Consider the following 15,813-nt stretch of genomic DNA (forward strand, 5'->3'; position numbering starts at 1 on the left):
ACTTACACCGGACTTCTCTATGGAAACCATGAAAGCCAGAAGGTCCTGGATAGAGGTACTGCAGAAACTAAGAGACCATGGATGCAAACCCAGACTACTATAGCCAGCCAAGCTATCATTCACTAACAATGGAGAAAACAAAATATTCCAGGATAAGAACAAAGTTAAACAATTTGTAGCCACAAACCCAGCCCTACAAAAAGTAATAGAAGGAAAATCGCAACCCAAGGAATCCAACATTCCCAACACTGCCTACAATAACTCAGACATCTAGCGACCCTTCACGAGCTTAACTCAAAGAAGGGACACATACAAACTCTATTAAACAAACAAACAAAAAATAATAATAACCAGAGTCAACAACCAATGGTCATTAATATCACTTAATATTAATGGACTCAATTCACCTATAAAAAGGCACAGAATAAGAGATTGGATACGAAAACAGGATCCAACATTCTGCTGTTTACAAGAAACACACCTCAACCACAAAGACAGACACCTACTCAGAGTAAAGGGTTGGGAAAAAGTATTTCAAGCAAATGGACCTAAGAAACAAGCAGGTGTGGCCATTCTAATTTCCAACAAAATTGACTTCAAACTAAAATCAATCAGAAGACATGGAGACGAATATTTTATACACATAACAGGAACGATTCATCAGGAGGAAGTCTCAATCCTGAATATCTATGCCCCTAATATAAAGCCTCCTACTTATGTAAAAGAAACACTTCTAGAACTCAAGGCAGTCATCAAACCACAGACACTAATAGTAGGAGACTTCAACACTCCTCTCTCACCAATGGACAGGTCAATCAGACAGAAACCTAACAGAGAAATAAGAGAATTATTGGAGGTATTGAGTCAAATGGACTTAACAGATATCTATAGAACATTCCACCCAAATAGGAAAGAATATACCTTCTTCTCTGCAGTTCATGGAAACTTCTTGAAAATTGACCACATACTGGGTAACAAAGCAAACTTCCACAGCTACAAAAAAATATTAGTAACCAACAGTGTCTTGTCAGACCACCATGGATTAAAGTTAGAATTCAACAACAGTGCTACCCCCAGGAAACCAACAAACTCATGGAAGTTGAACAGTCAACTATTGAATCACCCCTTGGTCAAGGAAGAAATAAAGAAAGAAATTAAAGTCTTCCTTGAATTTAATGAAAATAAAAACACAACATACTCAAACCTATGGGACATATGAAAGCAGTGCTAAGAGGAAAGTTCAGAGCACTAAGTGCCCAATTAAAGAAAACGGAGAAAGCACACATTGGAGACTTAACAGCACACTTGAAAGCCCTAGAAAAGAAGAGGCTGATTCACCCAGGAGGTCTAGAAGACTGGAAATAATCAAACTGAGGGCTGAAATCAACAAAATAGAAACACAGAAAACAATCCAAAGAATCAATGAATCAAAAAGCTGGTTCTTGGAGAAAATCAACAAGATTGACAAACCCCTATCCAAATTAATCAAATGGCAGAGAGAGAACATGCAAGTTAATAAGATCAGAAATAAAAAGGGGGACATAACCACAGAAACAGAGGAAATTCAGAGAATCATTAGATCTTACTACGAAAGTTTATATGCCACAAAGTTGGAAAATGTAAAAGAAATGGACATTTTTTAGATAAGTACCATATTCCAAAGTTGAACCAAGACCAGGTGAACAATCTAAATAGACCTGTCAGTTGTGAAGAATTAGAAGCTGTTATCAAAAATCTCCCTACCAAAGAAAGCCCAGGTCCAGATGGTTTCAATGCAGAATTCTACCAGAACTTCCAGGAAGAGCTAATACCTATACTCCTTAATGTATTTCACAATATAGAAACAGAAGAATCATTGCCAAACTCTTTTTATGAAGCTACAGATACCCTGATACCAAAACCACACTATGACACAACCAAGAAAGAGAATTACAGACAAATCTCACTCATGAACATTGAAGCTAAAACACTCAATAAAATACTGGCAAACCGACTCCAAGAATACATTAGAAAAATTATCCATTATGATCAAGTAGGCTTCATCCCAGAGATGTAGGGCTGGTTCAACATACGCAAATCTATAATGTAATCCATCATATAAATAAACTGAAAGAAAAAAAACCATATGATCATTTCATTGGATGATCATTTGACATCTGAAAAATCATTTGACAAAATTCAACACCCATTTATGATAAAGGTGTTGGAGAGATTGGGTATACGAGGATCATACCTAAATATAATAAAAGCAATATATAGTAAGCCGACAGCTAACATCAAATTGAACGGAGAGAAACTCAAAGCCATTCCACTAAAATCAGGAACACGACAAGGCTGTCCACTCTCTCCATACCTCTTCAATATAGTGCTTGAAGTTCTAGCAATAGCAATAAGACAACATAAGGAGATCAAGGGGATTCGAATTGGAAAGGATGAAGTTAAACTTTCGTTATTTGCAGACGATATGATAGTATACATAAGCGACCACAAAAACTCTACCAAAGAACTCCTACAGTTGATAAACAACTTTAGTAATGTGGCAGGATACAAGATCAACTCCAAAAAATCGGTTGCCCTCCTATACACAAAGGATAAAGAAGCAGAGAGGGAAATCAGAGAAACATCAAATTTCATGATAGCCACAAATAGCATAAAATATCTTGGGGTAACTCTAACCAAGGAAATGAAAGACCTATTTGAAAAGAACTTTAATTCCTTGAAGAAAGAAATTGAGGAGGATACCAGAAAATGGAAAGACCTCCCCTGCTCTTGGATTGGGAGAATGAACATAGTAAAAATGGCAATTCTAACAAAAGCAATCTATAGATTCAACGCAATTCCCTTCAAAATCCCATCAAACTTCTTCACAGACCTTGAGAGAACAATAATCAAGTTTATATGGAAAAACAAAAAACCCAGGATAGCCAAAACAATCTTATACAATAAAGGAACTTCTGGAGGCATTACCATCCCTGACTTCAAACTCTATTACTGAGCAACCGTATTGAAAACAGTTTGGTATTGACATAACAACAGAGAAGTCGACCTATGGAATCGAATAGAAGACCCGGATATTAACCCACAAACATATGAACACCTGATATTTGACAAGGGAGCTAAAGGAATACATTGGAAGGAGGAAAGTATCTTTAACAAATGGTGCTGGCATAACTGGATGTCAACCTGTAGAAGAATGATAGTAGATCCATATCTATCACCATGCACAAAACTCAGGTCCAAATGGATTAAAGAAATCAACATTAATCCGACCACTTTGAACCTGATAGAAGAGAAAGTGGGAAATAGTCTACCAGATGTAGGCACAGGAGACCACTTCCTAAGCAGAACCCCAGGAGCACAGACAATAAGAGAAACAATGAATAAATGGGACCTACTGAAACTGAGAAGCTTCTGTAAAGCAAAGGACACTGTCAGTAAGACAAAAAGGCTACCTTCCGACTGGGAGAAGATCTTCACCAACCCCTCATCGGATAAAGGTCTGATCTCCAAAATATACAAAGAACTCAAGAAACTAGACACTAAAACTCTAATTAACCCAATTAAAAAATGGGGTACTGAACTGAACAGAGAATTCACAACAGATGAACTTCGAATGGCCAGAAGACACTTAAGGTCATGCTCAACCTTCTTAGCGATCAGGGAAATGCAAATCAAAACCACTTTGACATACCATCTTACACCTGTCAGAATAGCTAAACTCAAAAACACCAATGATAGCCTATGCTGGAAAGGATGTGGAATGAGGGGAACACTCCTCCATTGTTGGTGGGAATGCAAACTTGTGCAGCCACTGTGGAAATCAGTGAGGTGGTTTCTCAGGAAACTGGGAGTCAACCTCCCTCAGGACCCAGCAATTCCACTCTTGGGAATATACCCAAGAGATTCCCTAACATACTACAAAAGCATTTGTTCAACTATGTTCATAGCAGCACTATTTGTAGTAGCCAGAACCTGGAAACAACCTAGGTGCCCCTCAATAGAAGAATGGTTAAAAAAGGCGTGGAACATATACACATTAGAGTTTTACTCAGCGGTAAAAAACAATGACATCTTGAATTTTGCATGCAAATGGATGGAAATAGAAAACACTGTACTGAGTGAGGTAAGCCAGACCCAAAAAGAGGAATATGGTATGTATTCACTCATATGTGGATTCTAACCATAATTAAAGGTCTTTGAGCCTATTATTCGTGATCCTAGAGAAGCTAAATAAGAAGGTGAACCTGATGAAAATCATGTAGCTATCTGCCTGGAGACTGGAAATAGATAAGAGTTCCAGGTAACCTCGGGTGCATGGGGGGGTGGGAGGGTTGTTGGAAGGGGAGAGGGTTATAGAGAAGGGAGTAGGGGAGGAATGGGGAAAGCTCGGTGGACTGGGATGGGGGGAGGGAGGAAGGATGGATATGGCATCAGGGAAGAATATATTTCAACTAAGGGAGTCATTTTAGGGTTTATAGGAGACTTGATTATAAATGGGATCCCAGGTCCAAGGAGAGATCCCCAGATTGTTCTCTGGACAGAAGAATGTGCCTGAAACGGCCTAGGCCCATAACCATACTGATGAATATTTTGCTTATCACCATAGAACCTTCATCTGGCGATGGATGGAGATAGAGACAGAGACCCACATCAGAACACTGTACTTAACTCCTTAGGTCCAAAGGAGAAGCAGAAGGAAAGAGAATGTGAGCAAAGAAGGCAAGACCAGAGGGAACCTTCATCCTATGATTGATGGCGATACAGACGGAGACCCACATTGGAGCACCGGACTGAGCTCCCCAAGGTCCAAATGAGGAGCAGAAGGATGAAGAAAATGAAAAAGTAAATAAGGACTGTGAGAGATGCAATCACCCACTGATACAAGGGGACGGATCTAATGAGCGTTTACCAAGGCCAGTTGGACTGGGACTGAAGGAGGACGCGATCCAACCAGATACTCTGAATGTGGCTGGCCCAGAGTCTTTCTGGAAAGGCATTGACAATGACACTGGGACTTGTCTCCTCTGCATATACTGGATTTTGCTGATCCAGTCTGTCTGGACACTCACCTTCCTGGACCTGGAGGGAGGGGGGAGGAACTTGAACTTCCCACAGTGCAAGAAACCCTGAGTGCTCTTAGGGGTGGAGAGGGAGGAGGAGAGGGAGTGGGGGGAGTGGGAGGGTGGTGGGAGGAGGGGCGGAATTGGAAACTTTTATAATTTAATAAAATTACTTAAAAAAGATAACCCTGCAAAAGTTGAGTGCACGGCGGTGGGTGGTGGATGTAAGTTGAGATGGGTAGAGAGAAGGGAGAAGGGGAGGATTCGGGAGAGCTTGGGGGAATGGGATGGGTGGGATGAAGGATGGATGGGTATGTCAGCAGGGAAGTAAATATCTTAATTAAGGGAGCCATTTTAGCGTTTGCAAGAGACTTGACCCTAGAGGGTTTCCCAGGTCCACGGAGAGGTCCACAGCTTGTTCCTTGGGCAGCAGAGGAAGGGATGCCTGAACTGGCCTTGTCTCATAGCCACACTGATGAATATCTTGCATATCACCATAGAACCTTCATCTGGTGGTGGATGGAGATAGAGACAGAGACCCACATTGTAGCACTGGAGTGAACTCCCAAGGTCCAAAAGAGGAGCAGAAGGAGGGAGAACATGAGCAAGGAAGTCAGGACTACGAGGGGTGTTTCCATCCACGGAGGTGGCGAAACTGATCTAATGGGAGCTCACCAAGGCCAGCTGGACTGGGAATGATGGAGCTTGTGATCAATCTGGACACTCTGAATGTGGCTGGCAATGAAGGCTGACTGAGAGGCCAAGGACAATGGCACTGGGTTTTTATTTTACTGCTTGGACTGACTTTGTGGGAGCCTGGTTTGTTTGGATGCTCACCTTTATAGACCTGTATGGAGGGCGGAGGACCTTGGACTTCCCATGGGTCAGGGAACCCTGACTGCTCTTAGGACTATAGAGGGATAGGGAGGTGGGGAGGGGGAGGGAATGGGGAGGTGGGGAGGAGGTTGAAATTTTTAATAAATAAATCAGTAAATAAGTAAATAAATAAAAAGGAAAAAATAAAAAAGAATAGAAAGAAAAACAATAGGGTATAATAAGCAACAGAAGGCTTAGTAAAATGAAGAACTTATGCTTTGGTCCTTGGAAAGAGTCTCATATATATGTTTGCCTGTCTAGTATTTCACCTACTCTGCATCTCACTTCAGTCTCTCTGGCCTAATAAAGACTTGTCATTCATCAACACCCTAGGTGAGCTCCTGCCATGTTGAGGTGTGTGTGTGTGTGTGTGTGTGTGTGTGTGTGTGTGTGTGTGTGTGTGTGTGTTTCCCCTTTTCACCAGCCCCAGGAACTTAACTTTTTCCCCACTCACTGACCCAAAGAATTAAACATTATTCTCTCAAATAGAAAAGTCGGTAGAGTGATTTGTCTGCCAACTCTAAGGTTCCTCTTCAATTTCTGAGCTATTGGAGGCTGGTTCTTACAACAGCACTTCTTTGTCTCTTGTGACTAGTCTCTGTTTTAAATCTATATTGTTAAACATTAAACTATCAACACCTACTTGATTCCTGATGTAATTTGCTTGGAATATATTTTCCAAACTTTTATTTAAGGTGTCATCTATATTTGACAATATGATGAGTTTTGTGTAGATAACGGTAAATTGGATTTTGTTTCTTAACCTGTTCAATTTACATGAGTTTTTGGTTGGGGTTATAAGGTCATTAATATTTAAAGTTATTATGACAAAGTCTGTGTTGATGCTGTCATTTTGTTATTTGTTTTTTCCCATGATTTTCTTAGACTTATTTTGAGTTTCTGTAGTTAGAACAGCATTTGTTTTCTTCTTATACTTTCTTCGTTTTTATTATTCCTGTCTTCAGTCCAGATTTCCCCAGGAATCTGGTTTGATGGTCATGAAGAATAACGGCTTGATTATATAATGTTAAATTTTTGTTTCTCCTATAACTGTAGCACATAGTCACATTGTTTTGCTGGGTACAGTACTCTAGGTTGGCATTCATGTTGTTTTAGAATATGAAGCACATAACTCCATATTCTTATTTTTAAAGTATCCAATGAGAAAGCAGATATTATTCTAATTGGTTTATAAAGCACATCATATGCGTCTTATAGAATTTCTCTTGAGAGTCTTATCTCATTCTTCAGTCTGCGTATTTAATGTTTTAATTATTCTGTGCTAGGGAAAATTTCTTTTATGGTCCTATTTGGTATTCTGTGTGAATGATGAAGTCAACATTAGAGCAAGAGTTGCTTGTCAGGATCTAGGACTATGACAGTGGAGATTAAAAAGTACCCAAAGTTCTGGAAAGTTCATCATGCAAATTTTTTCATGATCTGTGTGTTCTGGACTGATCGTGGGAATGTGGAAGTGGATCTGGTGGGTGTGATTCTTTGGATCTTACTGTACAGAGAGCATCTGAAGTTTGACTCTGTGAGAGGTCAGAAAGCCTTTTTGCTTTTTTTTTTCGTTTTATTGTTTTTGTTGAGATATAATTTTCTCTGATCCTGTCCCTTCCTTCTTCCTCTCTTTCTGTCCTCTCCCATGAACCCCATTTCCACAATTTACTCAGGACATCTTGGCTTTTTCTACTTCCAATGTAGACTAGATCCATGTATGTCTCTTTTAGGGTCCTAGAAGAGGCCATTTTTTGAAGGAGCAACCTTACCTGCAGTGAAGGAAAAGGGATTAAAGAAGATATGTATAGAAGCTGAGCCTTGGCACTATTATGTAAGATCAGAAGCCCTGAAAAAAACCTGAGGAGAGGCTATTGAAAAAAGTACAGCCTCACTTGTATTTTAGACCCCAGTGTGTTGGAGATGCAAGGACAGGCTATGACCAAGGACAGTGGCAGGTCTAGAGTGGACCTGGACTAAACAGAGAGATAACCTTTTTGTGCTTTTGATGGCAGAGGCAGAGTTACCTAATCTCCTTGAAGTCCAGAAGGTTGTGATTGAATCCCATACATTGAAAACTAAGTGGTTTACCCTGGTACAGTTTTTTAATTTTAGTTTGATCAAACGTTTCTTTTTTCTTTATCTTTAAACTAAGAGTGTATTTAATTTGATTTTGGTTTTAGTTTTATTTTTGTCTTACAGGAGCCAAGAGATAAGAGTCTATGGACTTTTGAAGAGTCTTTAATTATTTTAAGGAAAATGAAATTTTTCAGTATTTTAGTTTGTTAAAACTGAAGGGCTTTTACAATTATGTAATTTTAAGTATCACAATATTAATTGAGACCTAGGGGATAACCATGAAAGGAAATATTGTGACTTAATGGTGAAACATCTATGTGAAGTTGGTAAGTACTCAGTGGTGTTGATTAATAAGTTGCCAACATAACATAAACTAGGGTCATCTGTGAGAAAATAAACTCAACTGAAAAATATGTTTCTATCTGGTTGGTCTGTACTGGAGATTGTGGAACATTTTCTTGATTAATGTTTGATATTTCATGGCCCAGTCAATTAGAGTTCCTATCATACCTGTTCACATTATATTGAGTTATATTTTAAAAAGCAAGCTTAGTGATCCATGGATTTAAAACTAGTGACCAACTCCCCTCTATGAACTCAGTGTCAGATCTTGCCTTGAGGTTCCTGACTAGAGTTGGAATGTCTAAGCTGAAATAAACCTTTCCCTCCAAAGTGTGTTTTGATCATATTATCTCATCCCATCAGTAAGGGAGTCAGTTATGTGTTAGAGAAAACTTTCTGATGACCATTATCAGGCAAACATTTTCATGAACTGTGCAAGTGAGAATGTTAGAATTTGGGTTATGGAGATGGTCCAGGTGGTGTTGTTTCTGTCAGAACTGACCAAGGAAAGACAGTGTTGCAGTCTCAAGACTAGATAAGACCTCAAAGTGTAGGGATGGCACTAGCATTCAACCTTAATAGGAACTCAAAAGGAAAATCTAGTGAGCAATGAAAGCAACTGCAAGTAGGTCTGGGGCTCCAGAGAGACCCAAGAGTTCTGGATTCAAGCAGAACTCATTAGGAAATTTGGGTGCAGGTGCCTTGGAGCTCCTTCCGGAAGAGTGGGAATGGCAAAAGCAGAGAGATTATGTGGAGATCACGAGGAAAACTTGGTGCATAATAGATGAAATTACAGAGAGGCCTTGGACTGGACAGACAGGTGAAGGATACTTACTTCTGAGTGGAGGATGCTGCAGGGGAAGATCTCACAGATTCTGTGAGATCTGCTACAAAGGAGCAATTTATGGGAGTGGGGAGGGATGGTACTAGTAAACTAGGCAAGCCAGTTATGTGTTCTGTGCATTTAACTGTGTTGGAACTATAGACCAGGGAGTATGGGTAATGGCAGGAAAGGTGTGCACCAATACAAACTGTTGCATAGTCTGAACTTATTGCACTAGTATTTGTCAGTATGGAGATGATACAGGCAAACCTGTTTCTGAAGACAAAACCAGGGAAAGATGATACAGGAAATGTTTTGTTGCAGATACTGTTGGGAGTAAATGCATTACACTGGCCAGTGAAAATAGGTAAAGATCATCAGAATAATCTGATGTATGGCCTGCATATCAACGCTTGGAGTGTGCAGATGATACTGGTAGGCATGGTTCTGGGGGATGCTGAAGGAGAATTAAACTAAGGAGCTGCAAACCAAGCTATGCCTGGGACTGTGGGGATGAAGCTGGCACACAACTTCTGTTGAAATTATGTTGCAAATTTGGCATAGGCAATGAAAGGGAGCTATTCCTAAAAGAGTAGATGTGGTCAACACAACCTGGGTTCTGGAAAAGAATCAGGGAAACCTGTGCAGGAACTAAATGGGTAGTTCTAGGCTTTGACTTGCTGTGAGGGGGTTCATAGGAGTCCACCAAGTAGACTCAGTGAAAGATCTATGTTTCCAGAGCTAAACATGATAATGTTAATACATCCCGGGTGGAAAGGTTTCTGAAGGTTATTCCTAGATAAATTCAGAGCAAGAGTTGGGTGACCAGAGCTAGAAGTGGAAATGTGGGAATGGCCCTGTAGGAGCAAGCTCTGTGGCTCTCATCCAATGAAAACAAAAAGCCATTGATTCATTCTTAGCCAGGCATCAGCTCTTTAAGTTGGGAACTGCAAGCTATTGTCTGAGTGGGACAGAGAGGTAATCACTAGGAAGAGAAAGTGCCAGAGTTGTGTGACTACAGAGAAGCCTAATAATGCACATAGCACAGATCTTCTTGATTCTGTGGTAATGTGGCATGGAAAGAAACGGGATCTGAATGAGCAGATCTAAACCTAGGAGGATGGAAGTCACAGAGGCTGGAAAGGTTCAAGGAATCTGTGTATATGTGTATATAAATTGGCAATCCCAAATTACACATTGGGTTGTGGATTTGACATGAGAAAGCTCTGTACTGGGGATATTTATAAGGTATGACCACTGCGGGACATACATTAGTTGGAGTTACTCCACAGATTTAAAATCTGATTCCAGACAATGATTTTTTTGGAACTCGGAGAGCAAATATGTCATGCAATCTGAAAACACACAGCTAGGCATTAAACAAGAAAGTGTGACAGACTAAGGGTAATTCCATCATCAGGCACAGCCCATATGCCTACTGTCCATCTTATGGCAGACATTGGATAGTGGATATCATATAGGATGTCTTTTTGTAGAACTTAGCAGGGAAATCTGTTGCAGGAGCTGCATCTCCACAGAGATCTGAGAGTATCAGGAAGACACTGGTGAAGAAGGACTGAGAGAGCACACCAGGCCAATCATGTGTTAGATTCCTGCAAAGACAGGGTTGAACTGAAGTGTAGAGATGGATCAGATGAATTTGGATTTGGTGAAACTCAACAGTAAAATCTGATGTAGGAGTTGCATGACTACTGGTTGGGTAAGCAGTGTGGTTTTGAGGCTGTGAAGTGTCATTCTTAGAAAATCCCCATGCAAAGCCAATGTACAATTGGCTAGTCCAGAGATAGCAAAGGTGAGTTGAGTGTCATGAGGAAAGCTGATGACTGATTCTGCATTCATGTCTAGGGCTTTGTGTGTGGAGATTAAGGAGGTGTATGTGGAATAGGGGCACTTACCAGGCAAAGCAGTTACATAACTGTGTGATCACACATGGTGACATGGGGATAATTCTGACAGCTGAGGCTTTTGCAGCAAGAAAATAGCTAAGCAATGTGTGTATTAAGAAGTAGGTATCATATCAAGGCACTGGAGCAAGATCTGTTGTCATGGTACATTGCAGAGAAAGCCAGTAAATGAACTTGTGTTACCAGAGCAAAGCCTAGGAGTATGGAAATGGCACAGAGCAGAAGAGATTATGGGGAAAATCATCATGGAAATTAGTGCTTAATCTGTGTTCCCACAGATAGAACTTGGGACTATGAAGAGGACAAGAACATGAGTTTATGTCTTATGGATCCATCAGTGAAAGCTGATATAGGAACTATATGATGAGAACTACTATTAAGTGCATTAGGATTAAACAGAAGAGTAAGATATGGCCAAGAGCACCAGGGAAATCTAATGTATAATATACTCATCCACAGTCAGGAGTTGAGGATTGCAGATTATTCTGGTAGGCCTGGCTTTGATGGGTTTCAGCAGGGAATTCATATAGAAACAGAGATGCAAGAAATAGGCCTTTGTGGTTAGACATGGCTCTGGTGAATGAAGTTCTGTAAATCTAACAAGGAAAATCAGAAACCCTAGGCCTTCTCTCTCTCTCTCTCTCTCTCTCTCTCTCTCTCTCTCTCTCTCTCTCTCTCTCTGTGTGTGTGTGTGTGTGTGTGTGTGTGTGTGTGTGTGTGTGTGTGTGTGTGTGTATTACAGACATGTAGATTGGTCTTCTTGTGGAACTCCTAACAAAGGCAACAGGGGCTGTCTCTGATGCTGTTGCCTACTTTTGGGACCCTTTCTGCCTACCAGATTACCTCATCCAGCCTAAATAAAACAGGAGGTGCCTATTCTCACTGCAACTTGATATTCCATGATTGACTGAAATCCATGGGAAGTCTACCCTTTTCTGAAGAGAAACAGAGGAGGAAGAGTGGATGAAAGTACAAAGGCATGAGGGAGAAGAATGGGCTACATCATATATTGCTGGGAGTTTCTATTTTACTAGGTTTATAGCTCATCCCAGAGATGTCCCAGAGGCCAGTTGTCTCTTTCAGTACTCTCCCTCCATCTTCCCCTCATCTGATCACTCCTGTTCCCATTCCTTACCCCCATCTAGACTCCTCTCCCATCCATCAGTGATGTCTATTCTATTACCCTTTCACAATGAGATTCTCAAGTGACCCATTGTGACCCCTTGTTAATTATCTTCTCTCTTAGCCTGTGATTGTAGCATGGTTATCTTCTCTGGGCCTGTGATTGCACCATGGTTACCTTACAGCTAATATTCACTTATAAGTGAGTACATACAATGATTGTCTTTCTGGGTCTGGGTTACCTCACTCAGGATGACATTTTCTAGTTCTACCCATTTGCAAGCAATTTCTTTTACTTTATGAAATGGCCTTCATTCTGTGGATGCCAAGCATGGAATATCCTTATGTAAAATAGTGTATGTTTGAAGTTAGTGACATTGTCCAGTGACTATGTAAGCTTGCCACCAAGCTTAATGTGAGTTTGAACCCAGTGTTTCAGAAGGTAAAACAAGAAAAAACAACTTGGACAAGCAGCCCTCTGATCTCCACACCACATTTTATACCAGAGCACACTGGGAATGCTCGGCAATTTGTGATATTCACAAACAGAAAGATATGTCTGACTGTCCAGTGTACAGCATAGTCTTCCTACTCCATGACAAGGGCACACACTGTCTGCAGAGCCAACACTATGAAGTCCAGGAGACCTGAGTTTCAGAGGGTCTCAGACAGAATTGTGTTTACTTTTCTGTTTATGTGTCATCTTCATTACAAACCTTCTTTCACTTCATATTTATCCTGTGATAAATGTTTTTGCAACATGCATTTCACCATTACTTTTGCCTGCTACTGGTTGTCTGAAATATCTGAACTCATGATCATGGCCTTCAGAGATTAGGAGATGAAAATATCCAAAGAAAGAAACAGGTTAGACAGAGGAGGAAGTCATTTAGACAGACCAAGAGAATCAAGTTGATGCTTTATTTAGAATGAGTTGAGAACTACAGGAGTTTTGTATATGAATAGGAAATTTCTTCTAGGAACTTTCTGACAGATGTTGCAAATGTAGGCGTTCTCACTTCAGATCTCTTGATCAGCCACTATGGAAGCACACTTGGCCTTCACCTGATTCTGTAGTTTCAAAGAGTTTATCTCAGAGAGAAAGACGATTATACCAAAGAGTGACATGGTGGCAATCAGTACCCCTACTGGGAACACAGCAGTATAGAGTTTGTTTATTAAGGCTTCTTTTTTAACTGGAAAGTCAGGTGGAAAGTCAAGAGTGGTTTGGCCATAATGATCTACAAAGTGATTCCAGCTCACAGAAACAAATGTAAAGATGCTGCTAACACACAAAACTAAGGCAGCAACCTTGTAGCAATAGATCTGCATCTCAATAAATGGGTCTTTCATGTGGCTAATCGTAATGGCGATTGCACCGAAAATCAGAACTACAGGCTTCATCGAAATAGCCCACATTATCAGGGTCTGTGCATACTGAAATTCAGGTGAAATGGTCCAAGTGGAATTGATAGGGGTGTGCACCAGAATCTTGGTTACAGTCCCTGAGACATTAAACTCTTGAGGGTAATAAGCTTCCCACAGTCCAAAGGACACAAATTGCACAATCTTGTCGTCGAATTCCCACAGGCGCCAGAATTGGCTGCTTGCAATGACTATTTCAAACACCAAAGCTGATAGGCTCCAAAAGAGGCCACACAACTTGAAGATGCACTCCTTCTCATTGGCAAATCTGAAGATGAAATTGAACAAGTATATAGTCAAGTCAGAAACACAAGGGACAATGGAAAACAAAATGAGTCATGGTTTACAGAGCAATAAGTTCTCATACTTTGTCATTGCTGTCACATAAAGTTGTATTTAAGTAATATACCTATGGCCGAAGTTCCCTCTATAAGAGGTTTTGATTAGCAATTTCACTGTATCTATCAAATGCTGAAATGCGCAGATTTGTTAACTAAACATTTTAATGATTGGAAGTAATAGTCAATAAAGTTTACAACACATGTTAAATGATGTTTAATTAAGCAGTTTTTACAATGCATAAATAAGATAAATAGCTTAAGTGGGAGGAATAAACAGAAGAATGCACAAATATCTATAAATTATGGTAGTGAACTTATACAAATTTAATTCACCTATATTGCCTGCTGTATTTGTACATGTGTATGCTAGAGTATGTGTCATGGGAAAACATATTGGAAAGCCTGAAATCGTATTATGTGACCAAAATTTAAATCTGTATGTGAAACATGAGCCCTCATGTATAGTTCAGTCATTTCCCATAACTTACTCAAACATACACATTAGGATATTACCTTCATTTAATTGCTGAATATGAAGTACCCTGACTGTCTTATGTGAGCAACTATCTTCTCAAGCACCAAATTAATACTATACATTTTCTGTATGCACCAACTTATTTAGATCACTTATTGGTTCATATCTTTGGATGTAGGGTTAATGTTCATAAATAACTATGCCCTGAAGGATGTCACTGTGTTCTAGAGCAGAAAGAAAGTACAGGCATGTATGTGATAACATTGCCACCTCCAATGTAGAAGGTTTGAGTGGCCTACAAACTGTATCTCCTTGCCAGGAAAATTTCCCTATCAGCTCCCCACTATTCCACATTCTTTGTGGAATGAACTTCCTAACAGGGTGAAGGCAGTAGCTCTTCTAAATTGGGAAGTCACATCAGCAAGGTGACTTTAAAATCTAGTATGAATTGAGTAACACCCTATTCATGCCCTCTTCCTTGTTAAGGCAGATCTGAGCCTTTTGATGTCAGAATCAGTGAGTTTTGAAGCACAAATAGAATCAGGGTGGAAAATTCTGTTGTGCAAGACAAATGAGCTAGCATGGCAAGATTTAGTTGTGCCTGTGTCTGAAACCCATGAAGGAGGTGCTTGTGCTTCATAAAGATCCAATTTGAAACCCTCCATGAAACTCATCTTAAGTGCTTACCTTTGTTTATCAAGGGGAAAGAGATCCATTTGAGAAATGTCGAGATCATAAATATCTTCCAAATAACAGGAAATGTTGAACAGACAGGGAATCACACAAGAGTTGAATCACCTTCAGTAAAGGAAGTTCTGTTAGATAGATATTTCAGCTCAGAAAAGTGTCTCACAATCAACTCCTGGTTCACACAAACCTACCCATTCCTCTGCTTTGTTTACTTGTAGCCTCATTTATACTCTTCAGGGATATTAGCCCATCTGATATTCCTGACCCTCTGATGAGATTCACACAATCATTACCCCATTATATAAACAGAAAAAAACATGGAAAGTCTAATTCACATACTCAGTTTCAGGAAACTACAAAGGTATAAAGGTCAATACAGGCTACAGAGCCTTCACAGCTACACAGGGATTCTCAGATCTTATGTTCAGTACTACTAACTTATATTCAGTAGTACTAACATAGAAATGATATCAACAAATAGCTGAATCTTAGGTCATTGACTTCTTTGACCTTCTATGTCTTCTGAAATTGAAAGCTATTAGCAGAAACTATGTAGAAAACATAAAATACTTGCCTCTCTTCCCTTCTATGAAGGCCAAATGCTAGTGACTGCCCAGTATAAAAGAGTGACTTTAAAAATTCTTGTTTCCGTAGC

At 39.9% G+C, this 15,813-nt stretch overlaps 1 protein-coding gene across 1 annotated transcript; it reads right to left on the reverse strand.

The window, feature by feature from the left end:
- Nucleotides 1-13,199: 13,199 nt before the first annotated feature.
- LOC146889062 (uncharacterized) lies at nucleotides 13,200-15,279 on the reverse strand. Its single transcript, XM_085684769.2, has 2 exons — nucleotides 15,156-15,279; nucleotides 13,200-13,920 (listed from the first exon to the last, which is right to left on the reverse strand). The coding sequence occupies exons 1-2, from the start codon at nucleotides 15,182-15,184 to the stop codon at nucleotides 13,248-13,250; spliced, it is 702 nt and encodes a 233-aa protein (XP_085540895.2). The 5' UTR covers nucleotides 15,185-15,279; the 3' UTR covers nucleotides 13,200-13,247.
- Between the last annotated feature and the right edge of the window lie 534 nt (nucleotides 15,280-15,813).

Source organism: Myodes glareolus, chromosome X (assembly GCF_982192425.1).
Source record: "Myodes glareolus chromosome X, mMyoGla1.1, whole genome shotgun sequence".
Classification (NCBI taxonomy): domain Eukaryota; kingdom Metazoa; phylum Chordata; class Mammalia; order Rodentia; family Cricetidae; genus Myodes; species Myodes glareolus.